The 20577-nt window shown below is 42.1% G+C and overlaps 3 protein-coding genes across 5 annotated transcripts; all 3 read right to left on the bottom strand.

The window, feature by feature from the left end:
* LOC110434831 lies at positions 1981–2847 on the bottom strand. Its single transcript, XM_021459572.1, has one exon. It carries the CDS (start codon positions 2707–2709, stop codon positions 1981–1983), a length of 729 nt encoding a protein of 242 aa, XP_021315247.1. The 5' UTR covers positions 2710–2847.
* LOC110434830 lies at positions 2788–3494 on the bottom strand. Its single transcript, XM_021459571.1, has 3 exons — positions 3444–3494; positions 3293–3363; positions 2788–3031 (listed from the first exon to the last, which is right to left on the bottom strand). The coding sequence occupies exons 1-3, from the start codon at positions 3492–3494 to the stop codon at positions 2788–2790; spliced, it is 366 nt and encodes a 121-aa protein (XP_021315246.1).
* On the bottom strand, positions 10181–20161 carry LOC8073980. 3 transcript variants are annotated; one of them, XM_021458615.1, is made up of 5 exons: positions 19911–20161; positions 15071–16541; positions 13908–14672; positions 13569–13779; positions 10181–10875 (listed from the first exon to the last, which is right to left on the bottom strand). In XM_021458615.1, the coding sequence occupies exons 2-5, from the start codon at positions 16409–16411 to the stop codon at positions 10496–10498; spliced, it is 2697 nt and encodes an 898-aa protein (XP_021314290.1). In that variant the 5' UTR covers positions 16412–16541; positions 19911–20161; the 3' UTR covers positions 10181–10495. The 3 variants fall into 3 exon arrangements, with proteins under 3 accessions (XP_021314290.1, XP_021314289.1, XP_021314291.1); XM_021458614.1 differs by having other exon boundaries at positions 19940–20161; XM_021458616.1 differs by lacking the exon at positions 19911–20161 and adding an exon at positions 18519–18789.

Genomic DNA, 20577 nt, shown 5'->3' with positions numbered 1-20577 from the left:
ATGAGCATGGGAGTGAAAGTGAACCCGTCCGTGTTCCGGTGTTCGTCTGTCTTCTGCATGCGTCCGTTGATCAAATCAGGCCACGAACTTGATTCTACTCTGCACGAAACACTCTCAGTGAAAGCAACACAACTGTAAACCACCGAGCCTACCTACCTACCTACCAACCCCAGCCAGCTTCGTCACTTGCGGGTGGATTACAAGAAGTGGTGGTCTGGTCAGTGAGCTAACGCAGGCAGACTGCCTGACGGTCAATGTTATGTTACCGAACCAACATGGCCCTTTCTTCTGACCAGGTTTTGAGGCAGACACTTCCATTCCAGCTAAGCTTCAGTGACATATACAATGATAATACTCTGACTAGTCTCTTCAGAGACATAGATAATACTCTGACTAGCTACAAACTGATTCGTCGCCTGGACGCTTCAGCAAGTAACACAAATAGTAGTGTACTATACTAGTTAATCAGATATGCATGGTTAAAAAGGTTTGGACCTAGGTCCATGATAGTCAAACTCCCTTAGATCGTTTTTTTTTTGACAAGAACTCCCTTAGAGCATCTCCAAGGACTTTGCAAATCAACTTTGCATTGCCCAATTTGCAAAAAAGAGTAGAAAACACCTCTCCAATGGCTTTGCAAATGAGGTTTGCAATTTGGTAAGGTTTGCAAATAGAGGTGGAAACTTTGCATATATGCAAACCTCCTCAAGGCTTTGCATTTGGGATTCGCAAGGAATTCGGTCCGCCACGTAGCCGCTCGGTCCCCTCGCGCGAAATATTTTGGGCGGCATCGCGGTTGCCCGACTCGGCGCGCCAAATGACTCCCGCGCGATTTATCTCTCCCCCCCCCCCCCCCCCCGATCTCCCTCCGCTGCCGCCACACGACTTCTTCATCGCGCGGCTTCTTCATCGCTCGGCTTCTTCATCGCGCGACAGCTCCCTTCGCCGCCGCCACACAACATCTTCATCGCGACGCAAGTCTTCGTGCGGCCCCTCCCTCCCTCCGCCGCCGCATCTCCCAGGTACTCCAGCTCGGTTCCTGTATGTCTCCATGGATTCCAATCTAGTCCAGGTCGATTCCTGTATTTTGGCCGCCATTGTTTCTAGGGTTTGGGGATGGGCGGGTTTGGAGATTTTGTGCCTTCTTGGGGGGGGGGGGGTGAACGTGGCCGGTAGAGACGAGGACAGATGGTATGGCCGGATGTGGGGTGGTCATGGCGGGCTCGGAGGATAATTCATGGCGGCCTAGGGTTTTAGATGGCCGGCGACGAAGGCATGATTTGTAGAGTTGTCGGATAGATGGCCATGTTTTATGTCATATTTTGTTCTAAAAGTTTGCTGAATTTTTTATCTCATATGTATATTGTTGTAAAAGTTTGCTGCAATTTGTTGTAGTTTCAATCAAATGGATGGAATCGAATACTATGCGGGCATTCTAACAGGAGATTCTGATGCTCATCTTACTGATGAAATGACCTTTCCAACAAACTCACAAACCCAATCCAATGGTTCTGATAGTCGTATTGAATCGCATGATGTTTTGAAAGTGCCGGCAACCAAAGTTCGAGCTCCCCGTCGTGGTGGCCATGTTCATAGGTCCAAAAAATTTGATCAAGAGGAAGATAAAGTAATATGTGCAGCTTGGTTGCAAGTTAGCAAAGATCCTATTCACGGGGCCAATCAAAGACTTGCAACATTTTGGGGTCGAGTTCGTGCATTCTTTGATGCAAACAAAAAAACCGACTCTGAGAGGACAGACAATTCACTTATGCATAGGTGGATGACTATTCAGAAGGAAGTCAACAAGTTCTGTTCGGCTTACGACAAGATTCTTCGTAGGAATGCTAGTGGAAAGACAATTCAAGACATGGTACGCTTTCGGAGTTGTTACAGTAAAATATGATAGCAATATAAATATGAAACTAAATTGTGCCGATCATTACACACTTTGACAAAATATGCTAGCAATATAAATCTAATTCAAGATGCTGGTTCCATGGGGTATAAATCAGGATGACGGTTCCATAGGTGCTCAATGAGATCTTCTTTCAACTGAAAGTGTGTTGGTTTGTCTCTTATTTGTTTATGGGCTTCAATAAATTCAGCTAGCGTGCGAGTGGGCGTGCCATGAGAAGGTTGCACATTCTCACCAACATCCGGGAACCGCTCGTCTGGGTCCAGAACTCTTTCGTCTTCAACAATCATATTGTGCATGATAACACAAGCCCTCATGATCAACGCTAGTGTCTCCCTGTCCCAGATGCGACCTGGCTGTCTAATGATGGGAAACCTTGCCTGCAAGACCCCAAAAAACCTTTCAACATCCTTCCTCGCTGCTTCTTGTGCTGTTGCAAAATATTTCTGCTTGTTCCACATAGGTGATGAGATGGTCTTCACTAAAGTCGCCCAATGGGGGTAAATACCATCTGCGAGCAAGTACCCCATCTTATAATCATGGCCATTAATGGAATAGTTCACCTCAGGAGCTCTCCCTTCAGCCAGGTTGTCGAACAGAGGAGACCGGTGAAGAACGTTGATATCATTATGAGATCCAGGCATCCCGAAAAAAGCATGCCAGCACCAAAGGTCATACGATGCAACAGCTTCTAAAATTATAGTTGGTCTGTTCTCATGCCCCTTGTACTGCCCCTGTGATGACATAGGACAATTCTTCCATTCCCAGTGCATACAATCTATAGACCCTAACATGCCTGGGAAACCTCTTTTCTCATTCACCGCTAGCAAGCTTGCTACGTCCGCATCAGTGGGGTGTCTCAGGTATTCCGCTTAAAATATTTCTACAACTGCTCTAACGAACTTACAAAGACTCTCAAGTGCAGTGCTTTCGCCAATACGAACATACTCATCTGTAGCATCAGCAGAAACCCCATATGTGAGCATACGAAGTGCAGCAGTGACTTTCTGGAAACAACTCAGACCAAGCACGCCAGCTGCATCCCTTTTCTGCACAAAGTAATGATCATGTTCTTCAACCGCGTCCATGATGCGTCGGAAAAGAGGCTTGCTCATTCTGAATATGAATAAAACAAACAAAAGTTCAACACCTCGAAAAAAAAAGAACAATATGAATTAATGTAAAATGTCAAAGAATGCCAACCTCCGACGGAATAAAACGTCTCCATACGTCGGATTATCCGCCAGGTAATCTTGATACATCCTCCGGTGGCCGCCTTCTCTATCGCGAAAAATTACAGCATGGCCAGGGACCGAACCACCATGAACTCGTTTGCTCTTGTGCAAAAAAGTGCGCACAATCGCAGCAGCTACGAACATGTCGTACTCCTTGTCCTCCGAAGAATCGTCATCCAATTCCTTTCGGAGACGCGATCTAGAAGCCCTCAACTACGATAAATTGTGCAGCTCAGAACATAGAACAAAGTAAACATGAATTGGATCAATATATTCGGGTACGAAGATGAAACCTTTGCGATGCGCCGTGCAACGAGGTTGTTCTCTGGTAACCTGGACGCCATCTTGCACAAACGAACGAAGTGGAGTGGGCGATCGCCTGCCTGACGATCGGCGGACTGGCCCTGGGCGATCGCCCGATCTGGCCTGGGCGAGTAGCGGACTGGGCGAGTCGGGCGATGATCGGTGGACTGGCGGCGATCGCCCGACTGGCCTGGGCGAGTTTGGGGATGGGCGACGAACGATGGGCGACGGGGGCGATGGGCACTGGAACGACGGACTGCGAGGAACGATGGGCACTGGAACGACGGACTGCGATCTACGATGGCGCGAACACGGACTGCGATCTGGCACTGCGCGCGAAATTTTTTGGCCGGATGGCGCGTGGGAAAAAATTTCGGGAAAGGACTTGATGAGAATGCAAAACGGTTGGAGATCCCTCCTTTAGGAACTTTGCAAACTCATTTGCAACTTTGCAAATCCTCTTAAATGCAAAGCTGAGAATGGAAAGCCCTTGGAGATGCCTTGTAAAGTTGGGCTAAGATTAGACACCCTCGCCGATACTTAAGGGGTTGGGCAAAAAATGTTAGCGGCCTATTTAGTTCCTCCATTTTGTCAAAATTTTGATGTTTTAGACCATTTTTTTTTGCAAAATGGATCTAAACATCATTGGAAAGAAATAGCAAAACCTAGCCTTGTAAAGTTTTTGCATTAGGCACTCTTAAGGTCCAAAACTATGCAAAATGTTGTTGTGCGGTGAGCCAGACGGCCTTTACCCCCGCACCCACCCACCTTGACGCCCAACCCTATCTTTTTAGCTGCAAATTAGGCGATTATCTTTTCCGGTACCTTGGTCTCCCAATGATTTATCGAAAGCTAAATAACAAAGACCGAAAGAAAGTAGAAGAACGAATACAAAAAAAATAGACTCACGTAGTTGGAAAGGCAAGCAATTATCAATGAAGGTAGATTAGTACTGATTAATTCTGTGTTATCAAGCCTTCCAATATAATGTTTACACTTTATTTATTTGAAATTCCTAGAGGTGTCTTGAATAAGATAGAGTATTACACATCAAGATTTTTTTTTGGCAAAATGACAATCACAAAAAAAAAAAAAATATAGAGCAGTCCGATGGCCTCTTTTATGCCAATTCAAAGAATACGGGTAGGAATTATGAATTTGGATTTACAAAATAAGTATCTCTTGAGCAAATGGCTTTTTAAATTAAGCAATGAACATAGTAGTTGGCAGGACTTATTAAGGAACAAATATATTAAAGATAAGACTTTGTCACAGTTATAGAAAAAAACTAGAGACTCTCATTTGTGGATGGGTCTCATGAGTGTAAAAAAACTTTCTTGAGTTTGGGAACTTTCAGGTTAAACGATGGTAACCAAATCAGATTCTAGGAAGATATTTGGTTAAGGAACTAACCACTAATCCTAATATCCAACTTATTCAACATTGTTTATAGAAAACAAGCAAAGGTTGTAGACCTAATAAGCCTAGTTCCACTTAATGTTGAGTTTAGAAGGGCATTAGTGGGAAACAAGTTACTAGAATGGAACCACACCTAGTAGCAAGGATGGCCAATATTAATCCGCAATAGGATATTGATAGTTTTGTTTGGAGTTTGTATAAAAGGGTTTATTCACAGTTAACTCGATGTACAACTTCTAATCAGTAATGGCTTAAAAGTATCACAAGTAGTTTGGCGACTTAAGATCCCCTTAAAGATAAAATATTTATTTGGTTCTTTAAAGAGGGGTTATTCTCACCAAGGATAACTTGGCAAAGAGGATTGGAATGGAGATAGGTTTGGTTGTTTTTGTAGCAAACTGAAACCATCCAACATCCACTACTATACAAATGATTTCACAAGGCACTACCCTAAAATTAACACATGTATGCATAGACGGCAGCCGCCTACGTTAGTCCATGGCAGGGCCAGTGGCCAAGCACCTGCCTGCGTTAATCATTAACAAAGGCAGCCAACATAAGGCCTCTACCTTTGTTAATGCTCCATTAATTCAAGGCGGCCGTCTCCATTAATCTATTAACCGAGATGTGTGGGTTAAATTGCGAAAATAGATAGATTGAAAATAATTAATAGAGGCGGGCATATTAAAAAGGACCGCCTTCGCTAATCCATTATCAGAGGTGGGTGCCTTATTAAGTTATTATGGTTGGTTATTAACAACGAAGTACCCGCCTCCACAAAGCTACATTAATATATGTTTTTTGGCGGATGCTTATGCTTTGTCCGTCTCCATTAACCAAAAATGCCCATCTAGAATAAGATTTATGTAGTAGAGATCTCTTCTTTTGATTGCTCACATCCCATGTTTTTATGGAGAGCAATTCATATGGTGTTAGAATTAAGCCACCTTGAAATGCCCATAACTTGTTTATTGGATGGAACTCTTGGAAAGATAGAATTTCAAATGCCCCTAACTTGTTTTATTGGATGGTACTCTTGGAAAGATAGAATTTTCAATCACTCTTACTGATTGGTGCGAGGGCCATTTTATGGTCAATCTAGATAACAAGGGACATTAAAGTTGTTTTTGATAATTATGGACTCAATTCTCTTTTTAAGGTGTTATTCGGGGCATCCATTGGCTTCGGTTCTGGACCCAATTATAACGATGTGAGGTTCAACAAGCGCTTGTGGTGGAGACTTGTCAAACTTTGGGGACCGTAGCAATAAGTCTCTTTGCATCCTATGGATGGCCTTCTTTGTTTAGAATTGGATTTTGAGTTTTTTTCTCATAAGAATCTCTTTTTATCCAGAGTTGTTAAGTAACTTGTAATAAATTGGTCTAACTCCGCTTCAATAAGGATAAAGCCAGATACTTTCATTATCTAAAAAGTCAATCATGTGCAACAGACAAAGTAATCAGCCTGTCAAAGTCTAGGCATGTGATTTACTCGCAAAAAAAAAGGTCTGGGCATGTGATTAAATTTCTCTCTCCGGATTCATCATACCTGAGAGAGTCGATGGTTGACGGAACGTGCAGATAAGCCGTGCACTTACGGAGGAGCTAATGGTTTGATGCTCGGCGGTAAGGCCACACCCGGTTTGTGTTCTTTCAAACCGAAGACCAAAAAGTGCAGGCTGAAAGCATGTGCAGTTGTGCCGTCCATCCATATGCAGGATTTTCTGACCAAGTGGCGCCAAAATAAAAAAAAACATTTATTTAAGAAGAGAATTTCGAATAATCTTTTACTTATATAAAAGACGGTTGACAAAAGAATCATGGATTTGTATACATGTACGAGCGCTTATGTTTATGTTTTGACTAGCATAGCAAACTGCCAGTTCAGTATTGCTCCTTGTGAGACGGCAAACAAGTGGTATAGCACTACCAACCTTGTGCTTGTGCGTATAATGTACTCTCATTTATTTTCATGAGAGGAAGAAAGGATGCCAACAGCATGTTCAGTGGCCCAAAAAATATTGAATTGGTCGGTGCAGAAAGAAATATTAATATTAACATGTTCAACTGTTAGGTACAGCATGCATATGTGTCCTTAATTAGCTGCCATATGCAACTAACCACCAATCGTGTTGGTAACATGCATCATTATGCCTTAATCTTGCCGCAAGGCAGGATGGTAATCCCCAATACAATGAACGCCATTAAGCAGAGAAGGACAGCTGAATTCTTGCTTCCGGCTATGTTCCTGACGAACCACATAGGCTGATGAGCAGAGCTGCTAAGTCAGGCATGTGTTCCTTTCATGTACCAAACAAGAACTAACGCTAGCGGCTAGTCCGTTGCGCAGCAGCGCAGGACCCACTAATTATATATATGTTATATATATAATCTATCTATCTGGTAAGGCTGGTGAGAAGGGGATGTCTGGTTGACCTGGCTAAAGTTGGATGATTGGATCAGATTGCTATTGCTGAACTGTCGCTGAAAGTTAGTTCCAACTACTAGTCCCCTGCGACAGAGAAACCAGTAGGCAGCCGTGCACATACACATCGTTCGTCCCAAGTCCCAACCATGATGTCCAGGCGTGCGTACGTGCCTCCATGCTCCCTTGCCGCCTTCCCACCAAGAATTATTCAGATAAGGTCACAAGAACATTTCCACAGAAAAGCGTTGACCCAATCTGCTCTGAACAGACCCTATAAAAAATTTCAGCTCACTTCGTTTAGAGTTTTGAGCAAGGCGGTTTGACCAAGAACAAGCCTTTTGAACCCTACTATGCTATCTGGTGTAAAAAAATATACATGGTCGGATATCAATTATTTTTCCTTTTATTTCTTGGCTGCTATCTGGTGCAAAGGAATTGACAGCTATATTGATTGGTGAAATGGAGTAGCTGGAGTACGGTTGGTGTAAAGGAATTGACATGATAAGAAAGTCGAGTAGCCAGTTTGCTCAAAAAAAAAAGTCTATAAGTAGCCTGGACATCGCTTTCTGATATAGCTGAGCCGAACGCCCGTTAGACTGATGAAGGCTGGCACGGCAAGGCAATTGATGACGATGAACAGACCGAGCAACAGAATTCAGGCCGGGCGACCTCCTCGACGGCGGCTCGGCCTCGAACCACTTGCGATTGTGCGGTGCGATGGCTCTGACAGAGGAGGTAGCTAGAAATTAGAAAAGATACTGGACGTACTACGACTTTGCCGTCGGAAAGTTTCTACACGCATTTGGAGGAACTCGAGAAATAGTGGCCCGGGATTAACACGTACGTACGTGTACGTCACGTTCGTGATGCCATGGCAAGGAAAGTTGCCAAGGTCCCCTAGCTAGCTAGCCTCCTGATTAAGCAATGGATGATCTGATCGGTCGTAAACATGTGAGCTCATGCATCATCATCAGCTAGCACCTAAAGATGACGGGTGCTTTGAAGAAGTGTCACAGTGGACCGTAGGCATAACAACGAGTGGGTTTTCGCCCTTGTGAAACCTCTATCTGCCGCTGCTACCTGCCACAGGCAGTGATGATGCATGACACAGTGTCCATCAGGGCTCCAGAGGCGCCGGTGTTTTATTGCGGCTTGTTTAGTTCGTCCGAAAACTAAAAAATTTTCAAGATTTTCCGTCACATCAAATCTTAGAGCACATGCATGAAGCCGAAAATAAAAATTAATTGCACAGTTTGCCTGTAAATTACGAGATAAATCTTTTGAGCCTAGTTAGTCCTTAGATAATATTTGTCAAATAAAAATAAAAATACTAGACGTCTATCGACGGCCACCAAACCCCCAATCGCCATCGTCTGCCTGCTGTGCTGCGACGATGCGAGTGGCGTGTGGAAACATAACCAAAGAATACAGTACGTACGTACGCAACAATTAATCGTCCCCGGGCAGGCCCAGTGACCGGCCGATGCAGACAGCAGAGATTCCACGCTTGGGTCCGCATCGTCACCTCTCGAAAGAATTCCTGGGGTTAGCTGAGGTCTGGGGAGGGGAAGCAGGGAGGGTGCTCGGGCGCACAGCTAGCTCAGGCAACTACCCCCCCCCCCCCCCCCCCCCCCCCCCCCTCTCCCTTTACCTACCCACACTGAGGCTGAGCTGCTAGCTGCACGTTGCAGCGGTGGATCGAGTGCCGAGCACTGGAGTTTCTCGGGTAGTAGTGGCGATCGCGATGCATTGCATTGCATTGCAGCGCGAGGCCATTAATGGAATGGAGGCGCTGCCTGGGCCACTCCCAGTCCCAGGGATCCTGGCGCGGATGACGACCGACCGACCGGCCGGCGCGCCAGCAGATCAACGTGCGCGTGCTGGAGATCCAGTTCGGTTACCTTGGACGACGACGACGACGACGTAGCACGTACGCCTTGTCGCCATCCGCTCCCTGTCGTGGACTCGTGGGCAGACATTGGCAGCCGACAACTGGCCTTCCGCCCGTCGCCGTGGCCGTGCCCGGCGGCCGGAGCCGGCAGCATCAATTCATGTGCGTGCGTACCCTGCAACGGCCAAGGCCCAACCAAAGGAACGGATATTTCTGCAAAGGCCACGGCCAAGGCCCAATTAAGGGCCAATCAAGCCACCAAACCGCAACGGCTCGTTCAGGCCCATAAATAAACTCCTTTTGTTTAACGAACTGACCGATAAACAAACCTTTGGCTGCAAGAACGACGCGACGTGCGTCCAGTCTAACGTTGTCGTGCTCGTGCCGGCTGTGCCCTGCTGGCGCTGGGACGACGGTCGGACGGAAAAGGACGGCACGGCATGGCAATCGCCAATCGGCAGAAGGGGACGGGTTTCACGACGTCTCCGGATCCCTGCTTCCCCTGGGGGACGTCGAGTTAAAACTCACATTCTGAAGATGCTTCTTGTTCAGAAGACGGCAAATAGAACTCTGGCAATAACTACCTTATAATTTACAACTCCAGATTCCCACCAAGGATACTCACTGTTTAGGTTCTCCTTGCTAAATTTTAGCCAGTTAAAATTATTTTAGCTATTTTTGAATGCCTAGTAAGACTAAAATATTTTAGCTCTTTTTAGTCAGTGTGTTTGTAAATTTCTTATAAAATGACTAAAGTTTAATTGGCTAAAATTTAACAAAGAGAATCGAACAGGGCCTCACATTCAGACTATCAGCGCTGTTTGTTCAGAATTTGTACAGAACATGAGTGTCTGGAATGAACTTCTCATGCGAAGCACTGGCAGTCTGGCACAACGGAGCGACGGATTTCGCTAGTTCGTGCTTTCGAAACTGTTTTCACAAAATGCAGAGTATAATCAGCAACAGACGACGCGGTGATCAGGCAGTAACTAGTGAGAAACAAAGTACCGAACCAACATCATCAGCCCCCACAAAACAAGGTTCAAAAGCACAGTTGGCTTCTCAGTCTCAGTACAACTGAACTCCACAAGGCAGACACTAGTTCAGAATGCATGTTTTGAATTTTCAGTAGAGATGTCAATCTGGTGAACAGCGCCACAAAGCCAACAACAATCAGTTCGACTGCCCTCTGGTCAAGGTCCCGGAGGAGACATTACTGATGACTTCTAAGTCAGCTGAAGTCAGGTTGCATGGAGCTACCTATTGTATCTGGCTAAGTGCTCATAAGAGCAATCATAGCTGCAGCTACCTATTGTATCTTGCAGCAGCAGCAGCACGGGAAGGTGGCATCTGATTTACAAAGGCTTGGAGATCCGGCGGAAGCAGACGTGCATGGTATGGAATTCCAGTGCCCATGACACCACTTGGAGCGTGCATTTGCGTTGGGTATGGAATTCCAGTGCCCATGACACCACTTGGAGCATGCGTTGTTAAGTTAGTGGCAGATCCGCCCAAAGTGTTAGCAACAGCCTGTGGGGTGGTCATAAAAGGCAGTCCAAGGAAGTTGTTTGTGGATGGTTGCGCAGAAGGTTGTGGTGACTGGTACGTGGTTGCTGATTCAGGAAACCCCAAACCACGCTGCCATGATGGTTGATTCGCCTCTGCTGTAGTTCTCCAGGGAGCACCTGATACAAAGTGAGAACACATCAACAGGTATGAACTTCTTTATATATATATATATATATATGACACAGGTATGAACAAAATTGATCTGTTATTCAAACCAACAGAAAATGACTGATAAGAACACAGGCTTCCAGGCTAGGACAATGTACATGATATTATCATAAGATGCAAGTGAATCAATGAAAAGGAGATGTGATTTGACGATGCTTTTGCTATGCAACGAGTCTAATTCATTATCAAAACTATTTCAATCAAGAGTCAAAACATTATGCAATACTAATTCCAAAGGAAGTTTCTAACTACATACAAAAATAGTCTATAAAAAAACAACCAAAATGCCAACTGCACCCTTTGGCTTGATTTTTTTTTGTGACTACCCTTTGGCTTGATGTGGGATTCCAGTGTTGCACTTTGCTAGTGCCATGAAGGGGTGCCTATAAAATGAGACTTCTTTGCCGCATCAAGATGAAATGTCAAACAGTTTCTGGAAGAATCACATATTTTCAAAAGGAAAAGGTGCAAATTTTTCCCGCCTATTCTTTTGAGTTGATAAAAAAATAGTTGTATGGAGGGTCGTAAGGGCGATAGAGAGGCTAGAGTAGTTAGGCAACAAATTCAAGCAATTGGAGATGTTGAAGATTGCCTCTGTAAACTAAGTTCCATTCCTCCAATAAGCCAGCTAAGCACAAGACATGTGGTTTATGGAAATTTTTATATGCCACCGAAAAAATTCAGATATTTTATCTTCAGCTTCGCCCAAGTGTCATACTGTAGAACAAAATTTTAATTGGCACAAATTGTGGATTTCCTCTAGTTCATTAGCAAGAACAGTTTTTTTTCCCCGCGATCTATGCGGGAGAGTTGTGTGTCATTTCATTATGAAGAATAAAAGATACAAAAGGGAGGGGACTAAGAAACCCCTTCCCAGGCACCCCCACGAGGTTTAGTCAGATAAACTAGGGAAACACGACCAGCAGACTCAAACAACCAAGGGCCTAGGGATCCAAAACCAACGACCTAGCAAGGAACTCATGTAAGGCCGAGGCTCCTGCCATACACCATAAGTTACTCTCATTGGCCACAGATTGAAGCAGCCATGGGCGGATCCAGTGGGTGGCACGGGTATGGCATGGCATACCCTAGATCCAGCCCAAAAACTATACATGTAAATTTCATATCTAACAATTTTTCACCTATTACATCGAATCTTTAGACACATACAGACGAAAACAAAAACTAATTGTATAGTTTGGTTGTAAATTGTGAGACAAATCTTTTAAGCCTAATTAATCCATAATTGGATACTAATTGTCTAATAAAATGAAAATGCTACAGTAGCTAAATTCAAAAACTTTTCAGAACTAAATAAGGCCTTGATAAAAAAACTCTACTCCCTTTGGTCTCGCACCTGCTCTCCTCTGCTCCTTCCAAATGCACGATGGACGCACGACTTATACCATTTAGGCCTTGTTTACTTCTAAAAATTTTACAAATTATTTTCAAATTGCTCCTCACATCGAATCTTGCGGCACATGTATGGAGCATTGAATATAGATAAAAAAATAACTAATTGCACAGTTTGCCTGTAATTTGCGAGACGAATCTTTTGAGCCTAGTTAGTCTATGGTTGGACAATATTTATCAAATACAAACGAAAATGCTATAGTGTCTATTTTGTAATTTTTTTTGCAACTAAATAAGGCCTTAATAGTTGTGTACCGACTTGGATATTTTTTATGAAATTCTATCAATTTACTAAATAAATTTTGCCGGTTTGTATATAAAATTTTTTTTGTTCGGCATACCCCAATCAAAAATCCTGGCTCCGCCACTGGAAGCAGCACCTCTATGCTAGGCCTAGCACCTTCAAAAACACAAACATTTTGGTGCTTCCACAATTCCCAAGCAACTAAGATGATCAGACTATTGAGGTCTTGCAAGAACCCCTTGGAATGGAACGCCTTTGATGGTGCCGCAGCACCAACCAGAGAAGCGAATATTGGATCCTTGAAGAAAAGCTTCAAATCCTCTCATGTGCCATTTGTTTATACTAACATTACAAGTTTATTTTTAAATGGTGACCTATAATCATTAGCAAAATAAAAAACAAACAGCACAGCATCCTTAATAAGTTAATATACATACGCTCAAGTTACAGAGTAACAGTTCCTCAAAGGCTTACTACTTGTTTCAGTTTTTCCATGAAACATTTCCCAGAAATCTTCTGGAGACATTTTAGACTAATCATGTGTTGTGAACACGTGTGCTTCTCTGCAAAAAGGTGTTTAGTTCTCCAACTCCACCAAAACATGTTACCAATGCCCAGCTTTGATTATTCCACCAAAATGCAGGGTTGCCACCAAACCAATTATATGCCCTAGCAACATGTACGCTTCCCCTAATTTGCTAGCATTCATCATTATTGATTATCAATAGATCTTAGTGAACAATACACTTGATCTTATTCCTCCATAAAATCAGGTGACTATAAGATTTGTAGTTAATAAAAAGATGGTGCTGATTAATCATAATTATATATGTTATTTAAGTGGATGGGGCAAACGACAAACTTATGCCAATCTCTGAAGGATGGCACTTTGGCAGCAGATTAAAGCCACAATTCATGTAAATAGTAGTGTGCAAGACGTTTTTATTACATTAAGAAAGAGCTATGATCGCAAGTAATGTGTACCTCTCTGACTGCCTGAAGCAACTCCAGCAGAGGCCTTGTGTAGAACCTGGAATGTCTCCCCTAACATCTGTTGCTTACATATTTTGTCCTCGAGGATCGCAATATGCTTCTTTTTCTGCAGTGTTTCCATCTCTAAATTATGGAACTTTTCGTCAAACTTCCGTTTGCATTCAGCCAGCTCCTTTTCACACTCCAAGATAATTTTTTGCCTCTGACCAAATTCAAGTAGAGATGTTGATTAGATAATAGCACCACAAGGCTTCCAATGTCACTGTGCCATTTAGGATTTGAAGAGCATAAGGAAAACCAGACAGCAGTAGAGGGGTTTAAGAAAGTAACCTTAGATATATGTTTCTTGGTCATCAGATCATGCATCAGAAGCAGCCGACTCATTTCAATTGTTAATGGATCTGATTGAGGACCACTTTCAGGCATATATTGTCCAGAAGTGGAGCCTGTTGTTGTCTGGTTGTTTGACTGCTGCTGAACATTTGATGATCCAGGGCTGTCTAACCAAGCTTGTGCTGGAAAACTATTTGTGCCAACTGGTTGATCCTGATGAGCAACAGTTTGACAAGTCTGGGGACCATATTGTTGTCTTTCATGTGGAGTTAATAAGGATGAATTAGAGGCATTTTGCTGCTCGATAACTTGGACAGGTGGAGAGGTGGCAATTTGCTGCTTGGTAACTCGAACAGGTGGAGAGGTGCGATTACTAGACATAAGCAATTGCCTACACCCATTGGTAACTGGAACTGACTGGAGTCCATTTTCAGGCATATGCTCAACCATGGAGCTTGTCTGGTTGGCTGATTGCTGCTGAATATTTAATGTCTCATGGTTGTCTAATCCAGTGCTTATTGAACAAGTATTCACACCAGATTCTTGACACGGATGAGCAACATTTTGACAAGTTAGATCGTAAAGTTGCAGTTGTGTTGACGGTTGGACTAATGTTGCTGAAGTTGCAGTGATGTTATGCTGTTCAGTGACTTGGCCAAAGGAAGAGATCGCACCACTAGATACTTCCTTATTAGCTGCAACATCAGCCTGTTCCATTTGATTCACAGTAGCTGAAGGCAGCCTTTCAGCTTGAGGTTCCTCCTGCAAAGAAATTATGTCAAAGGATGTTAGATTATGATTTCTTCCATTGGTATTAAGCTGGAATAAGTCCAGTTCCAAGAATGACTGTCACAGTCAGATCCTACTGATAATTTGTGCCTTCACTGAAATAACATTTGAAAACCAAAAAACATGATAACATTGAGATCTTGTCAGATGATTCAGCTTCAATTCATAAGAATGATTTGTCACCTGCAAATCACGCTATGATCGAAACATGACTTCTCAATCGAGCTATATAATGAAAACAATGTTTTTTTGCGCAAAAGAAAAAGGTAAAGTTCTTGCCACTGATTGTCCATGTTAATGATAATTTCTTCCAGACCACAATAAATTTAATTGTTATACAGTAATGAAAAAATTGAGTATGAGCTAAATACCTCATCGTGCAATGCTGTTTCATGAATATTAGAGTCAGACTCATGTGGCCAATTTCTCTGGGACCCAGAACAAGAGCCTTCTAATGCATCATCATCAGGATTCATGCACCTTTGCTTCTTTCTAACTGGAGGCTCATTTCCTAAATCAGCTGCCACTGCCTTAGAAAGTATCAATGTTTTATCAGTGACAAACCGAGAACAGGATCTCTCCACACTTCCTTCCTCATTTTGCGGTGGTGAGGAAACAAAACCTTGCGTCCCAACATTTTCACTGAACTCAGTGGGTGCATAATTGAAACGTGAAGACATACTATCTACTAAGCCTTCAGTTGCATCAACAGATAACCCATCCTTTGCACCTCCATTTGTCCCTATTGGTGATTGTAAGTTTTCTATAATTGGCTCTGGCTGAAAAATATCACTGTCCTTATCTGTAACGGTTTCTTCAAGTTCTTTACTAGAAGCAATTGCTTCAATTTCAGTAGTTAGAGATTGCATGTCCAAAAATTTGACCTCTTGTTCGCCTTCAGAATAAGCATTCACATGACACTCTGATTTCTCCATCTCGAATCCAGAACATGTCAAGGATGTTCCATCAAACGTTTTCTTAAGGTAGCCAGCTGAAGCCTCAAATATCCAGCGTTCTCTTATTCTCTTCTCTTTGTTCCTATCATTTATTTGTCTTCTCACAAATTTTATAAGCTGAGATCGCATATATTTATGGAAAACCTTAATCAAAATGCTGAAAAATAGCTTTGGTAGCTTCATCCTGTGATAGCTTGCTGTTGGTATGACACGCTCATAGTGAACTCTATAAGAGCAAGCATGTTTTTTGAAGAATTTCAATTCTTCTTCCTTTATTAAAGTATTGAATTCCTTGCGGTCTTTACTCTGATGTAACAATTGGTTACCAAGCCTTTCTGAACAAACTTTCTCGATCTTTTTCAGTACTTGATGATAATCACGGTAACTAAAGCAGTTGCACATCCATTTCTCATGCCTTTCTTTTGACCTAATAGGGGAAGATGGAGAATAGCTCTGGCTGTGTTTCTCAGAATATATTCTATGACAAGTTGATTGAATCACATTAACAAGTTGACTCTTCATTGAAGTGTCTCCTTGATGGGAACCTCTTTCAGGTGAAGTTGATTGCCATGTACTGACCCTCGCCTTTGTGGATGAACCCAACTTGTGAACACTTACAACCATACCCTTGTGGATAAGGTTTTCTAATCCAAATGGCTCATCCCTCCTAAACTCACCTTCTTCTAGTTCAAGGTCGGATGATGTTTTATCTTCTTCTTGTTCATGTGATTTCTTGCAGGTTTCATTGTTACCCATGTAATCTCAGCTGGAATAGGCAAGCTATGCTGTTGCCATGAACAAGATTTCCCCGCCAGTTTGGTTCATTCTGTTTTGGTATGCACCTCACTTCAAAGTATAAGCACTGGTAAACTGGCCAATATTTCTCCTAGACAGAAAGAAATGCAAACAGCACAGACGTCAATGGTAGGAAGACACATTATAAACCAATCATTTAAATATCAGATTTCCTTTTATTAGCTGAGAAAAAACTGCTAACAACATTCTTTAACATGAGTGTAAAAGAATTCAATACACTTATAATTATAAAACTTCTATATTTAAGACAACAACAAGAACAAGCATTGAAGTCCCAAGCAAGTTGGGGTAGGATAGAGCTCAAACCCACATGAGCCGCCCCGAAAACGTAAAAGAAAGAGAGAAAAAGACTATATACATGAGGGGATCTAAAGCTATTCAAGTATTCATGCTTCAAGTACATGGATATTCTGTTGGAAATCACTCCTCTCTTGAGTGTTTGTCACAAACACACACTTTCTTTCTCACCAGAGAGAAAAGCTAGTGTGTGTTTGTGATAAACACTAAGAGAGAGGGAGTGATTTCCATCATTTTCCACTCTTTCAAATCCCATTTTAATGCCACCTCCCATGTCCATTCAGCCAAATCCTCCCTATCAAATATCAACACGCCTTAGAAATCCGATATGCACGGGTACCTCTAGAGGTCTCCATTGGACAATGAACATGACCAGACCAGCTCAACTAGTGTTGAACAAACTTTTCTCAATTGATGCTACCCCTAGCCTATCATGCGTATTGTTATGAACTCAGTGCTTTCGACTTCTATGTTTATAAGACACTTAAAAAATTGAAGGACCTCGATTCCTCGACTGATTCCCATGAGAAAAGTATTATTAGTGTTTATACTAAACGAAGTAAGTCAAAACAAACTACTTCAATCAATTCCAATCCACATTCAAGGCAATGCAAATATAATATTCTCTAGTCAGTTTAGATTGCTTTTAATGGATATATGCCTAGAGATGTCATGTCCAGGTGGTGTCACTATGGATCCACTGCTCCAGTTAAAGAAGAAAAATATTGTGTGCTATTCCACAATTCCCTGTCCAGGGAGAGTAAATTCAATGATACAAATAAACAAAAACATAAAATTGGCATACCCTTCTAACAAGGCCAAACAAAGGTGGAATAACAAGATGACAAATCACAGATACATTTCTATACTTCAAACACTAAAAGCATAACTATGGCACCTTAATCAACAATTGTAATACTATCAGAATTTTCAGCAATAACTTTTCAGCAGAACCTCCCTCTGCCCCGGAATAAATCAATTCCTAGAGTTGTCTTAAGTCAAACTTTTTTAAGTTTGACCGAATTTGTAGAAAAGAGCGCTAAGATTTATGGCACCAAATTAGTATCATTAGATACACCATAAACTATATTTTTATAATGTGATCATTTGGCATCACAAATATTTATATTTTTTCTATAAATTTGGTCAAACATAGAAAAGTTTGACTTAAGATAACTTTGGAAATTGATTTATCAAGGACAGAGGGACTATCTAGGAGTTCATGAAAAGAGTATGAGGTGCAGAAAATGTGATACATGGAAACCAAAATGGGGAAAAAAATGCAGAAGCTAAATGTATCCGGTTCTAAAGTATGCTCGTAGTGTGCTTAATTGCTTATTGCCATGGAGTTAACATTACATAACTAAAAATCATATATCTATGAAGTGTGGCATGAAATGGTTGATATGTACCATGTAATTTAGTTACTTTGTTAACATGAAGAGTGTGCGATGAATGAAATAGGATTTGATGCACAGGAAAGGCATGGATGCACAAAAACAACATTTGCGGCACAAGGACCACATAAGAAAACACAAAACAGAAGCCTTTTTTAGACTATAAAATGCGCCCATTGACTGTAAGACCATTTTGAAACTTCAGAACATGAGGATGCCAAGTACTACATCAATGTCGATACAGGGAATCTAATCATCTGAGAAGATCAAGCAATTCATGTGAACTGGTGGTGTACAGGGTCAAAATTGTTGAATAGCATTTAATGTGAGAAAAAAGTGAACAAGATTGGCACCTTCATGCCTTCTAATGCAGTTGGGCTATTCCGCAATACAGCGAACCACAAACCAAATGAGTCCTGGCCAACAATGTACATAGCATCTATTACATGATAAATACTTTAAATAGGATTAGTGCCAAGGTGGGGAGGAGTTGAAAGAAGAGATACATTGTTGAAATGCATAAATCCAATCAAGAAGCAAGGAAATTTTTGCATTGTGCTCTGTATGTAGAATAGTGTCAGTGGCATTAAGCAATTTCTTGTGTGAGAAGATAATTTATTGTTATGGTCCAGCTGTAACAGTGGTGTTATAGTGTGATGTGTAGTGTCTACATGAGCAGATCATAGATACTCCATCCGTCTACAAATATAAGAATTGATAAGTAGCCAATCAAGAGTTGGACAGTAAGGAGTTGGCCTCACGTGGCATGAGATTTTTCCCTCCTTGCTTAGTTTGTCCTAAGAAGCACGTAAGTCGTTAGATTTGTGGATTGAGGAAGTACTCCTGTCCTGTCCCTCTGTTAGAAAATATAAGGCGTAATTTGTTTTGCAAAAGTGAAAGAATACTGCTACATGTACAACCATTTGAATACAAATCAAGATCCAAGTTTTAAAATCACACGGATGAAAAGCTCATAAATGCATTGGATGGTCTGGATGCTTGACTGTACTTGAGTTATACTAAAAGAATTCCTGAACTAAAAGGTTGTATATTTTTGGCCATCCGTTTGTGAAACTATAAGTATACGTTTATTATAAAAAAACTACATATTTCAAAAGTGTTTTTAAACTATATCTGTTTGCTACCTATAATGACATTATGTTGTGCGAAGATTATAATCAAAGACTAACTCTGAAGGCCAGCTCGAAGATAAAATACCCCTACAAGGGAGTATAAGACATATTTGGGCAGCATCTTCCACTTGGAATGCTTTATCAAGAAAAACGATCACTGGATAAACCGAGGTCAGCCTTAGATAGTTCACTACTTAGAACTTAGAAGTAATCCGACAAAAATTGAAACTCACACTAAAATCAAGGCGCTCGCGATCACAACAGCAGTAACAAAAAGTTACTCCACACTGAATTGAAAATTGAAAGCGCGGTCCAGTAAATTCTCCGGATTTCAAAAAAACGAGAATCTTTTCATTCACACCCAGCTAACGGCTGAACATTACCAAATAAAACCCACGCAACCAAAACTCCCAGAGCCTGCACGTACCACATAAAAACCCATCCAAACCACTTGCCTAGGCAAAAACCCCACCGCTAAAAACCATGGCTGCGGCACCGATGGCTCAAATACCTCAAACGTTAGTCCCCCTAAACCGCTCCTCCGCTACTAGAACGAGAAGCAACTTACTTTATAACATTATACAAAAGAAATAACCGCATTCGCCAGCTCACCTACAACTACAAGTGGAGCGTCGCCGCACCTGAGTGACACCGAATCGGGGTCGCCGCCGAAGAGGGAGCTCCCGTGCCGCGCGGCCAGAGAACGGGGATCGAATGAGGGTTTTGGACGGAGACGACGCGGAGCGAGCGGCGGTTTTGCTTTTGCTTTAGCAGGAGGAGGAATCGCAGTGGTGAGTAGGGGAGGAGTACTGGGGGCGGCGGGTTCTCGGAACCGGAAACGCGAGCGTCGTGTCGTGCGCGGTGCGCTTCGGGCCCTGGCACTGAAATCGCTCTGAAATACTAGTCGGGCTTTTATGATAATGAAGGTCACGTCAACGTGGACCCTGGCACTGAAATCGCTCGAAATACTGTCCAGTGCTGGTTCACACGACGCTGGGCCCAGCTGGCAAAATTTTTGAATTTTGAATATTGTATTAATTTCGTTTATATTTAATAATTATTGTCAAATTATAAACTAACTAGTTTTAAAAAATTTATCTCGCAAATTATAGATAAATTATATAATTAGTTTTTATTTTCATATATATTTAATATTTTATATATGTGTCATAAGTTTAAGTTTTGATAAAAACTAAACAAGACTTTGGTCTATATAGGCCTTGTTTAGTTCTAAAATATTTTGCAAAATTGACACTGTAGCTTTTTCGTTTGTATTTGA

The sequence above is a fragment of the Sorghum bicolor genome, chromosome 4 (assembly GCF_000003195.3).
Source record: "Sorghum bicolor cultivar BTx623 chromosome 4, Sorghum_bicolor_NCBIv3, whole genome shotgun sequence".
Classification (NCBI taxonomy): Eukaryota; Viridiplantae; Streptophyta; class Magnoliopsida; order Poales; family Poaceae; genus Sorghum; species Sorghum bicolor.
Note: the sequence above shows the minus strand (reverse complement) of the source record. Positions and strands in the feature narration are given on the sequence as shown.

What these genes read in the sequence shown, in the direction of transcription:
- LOC110434831 (XM_021459572.1), bottom strand. Translation starts at nt 2,709, where the DNA reads ATGTTAGGGTCTATAGATTGTATGCACTGGGAATGGAAGAATTGTCCT.
- LOC110434830 (XM_021459571.1), bottom strand. Translation starts at nt 3,494, where the DNA reads ATGGCGTCCAGGTTACCAGAGAACAACCTCGTTGCACGGCGCATCGCA. An exon ending in TTGCACGGCGCATCGCAAAG is followed by an intron (nt 3,364 to 3,443) that starts GTTTCATCTTCG and finishes AATTTATCGTAG; the next exon opens with TTGAGGGCTTCTAGATCGCG. An exon ending in GAGGACAAGGAGTACGACAT is followed by an intron (nt 3,032 to 3,292) that starts GTTCGTAGCTGC and finishes ATTCATATTCAG; the next exon opens with AATGAGCAAGCCTCTTTTCC.
- LOC8073980 (XM_021458615.1), bottom strand. Translation starts at nt 16,411, where the DNA reads ATGGGTAACAATGAAACCTGCAAGAAATCACATGAACAAGAAGAAGAT. An exon ending in CCAAGAAACATATATCTAAG is followed by an intron (nt 13,780 to 13,907) that starts GTTACTTTCTTA and finishes GAATTTGGTCAG; the next exon opens with AGGCAAAAAATTATCTTGGA. An exon ending in TGCTTCAGGCAGTCAGAGAG is followed by an intron (nt 10,876 to 13,568) that starts GTACACATTACT and finishes ACTTTGTATCAG; the next exon opens with GTGCTCCCTGGAGAACTACA.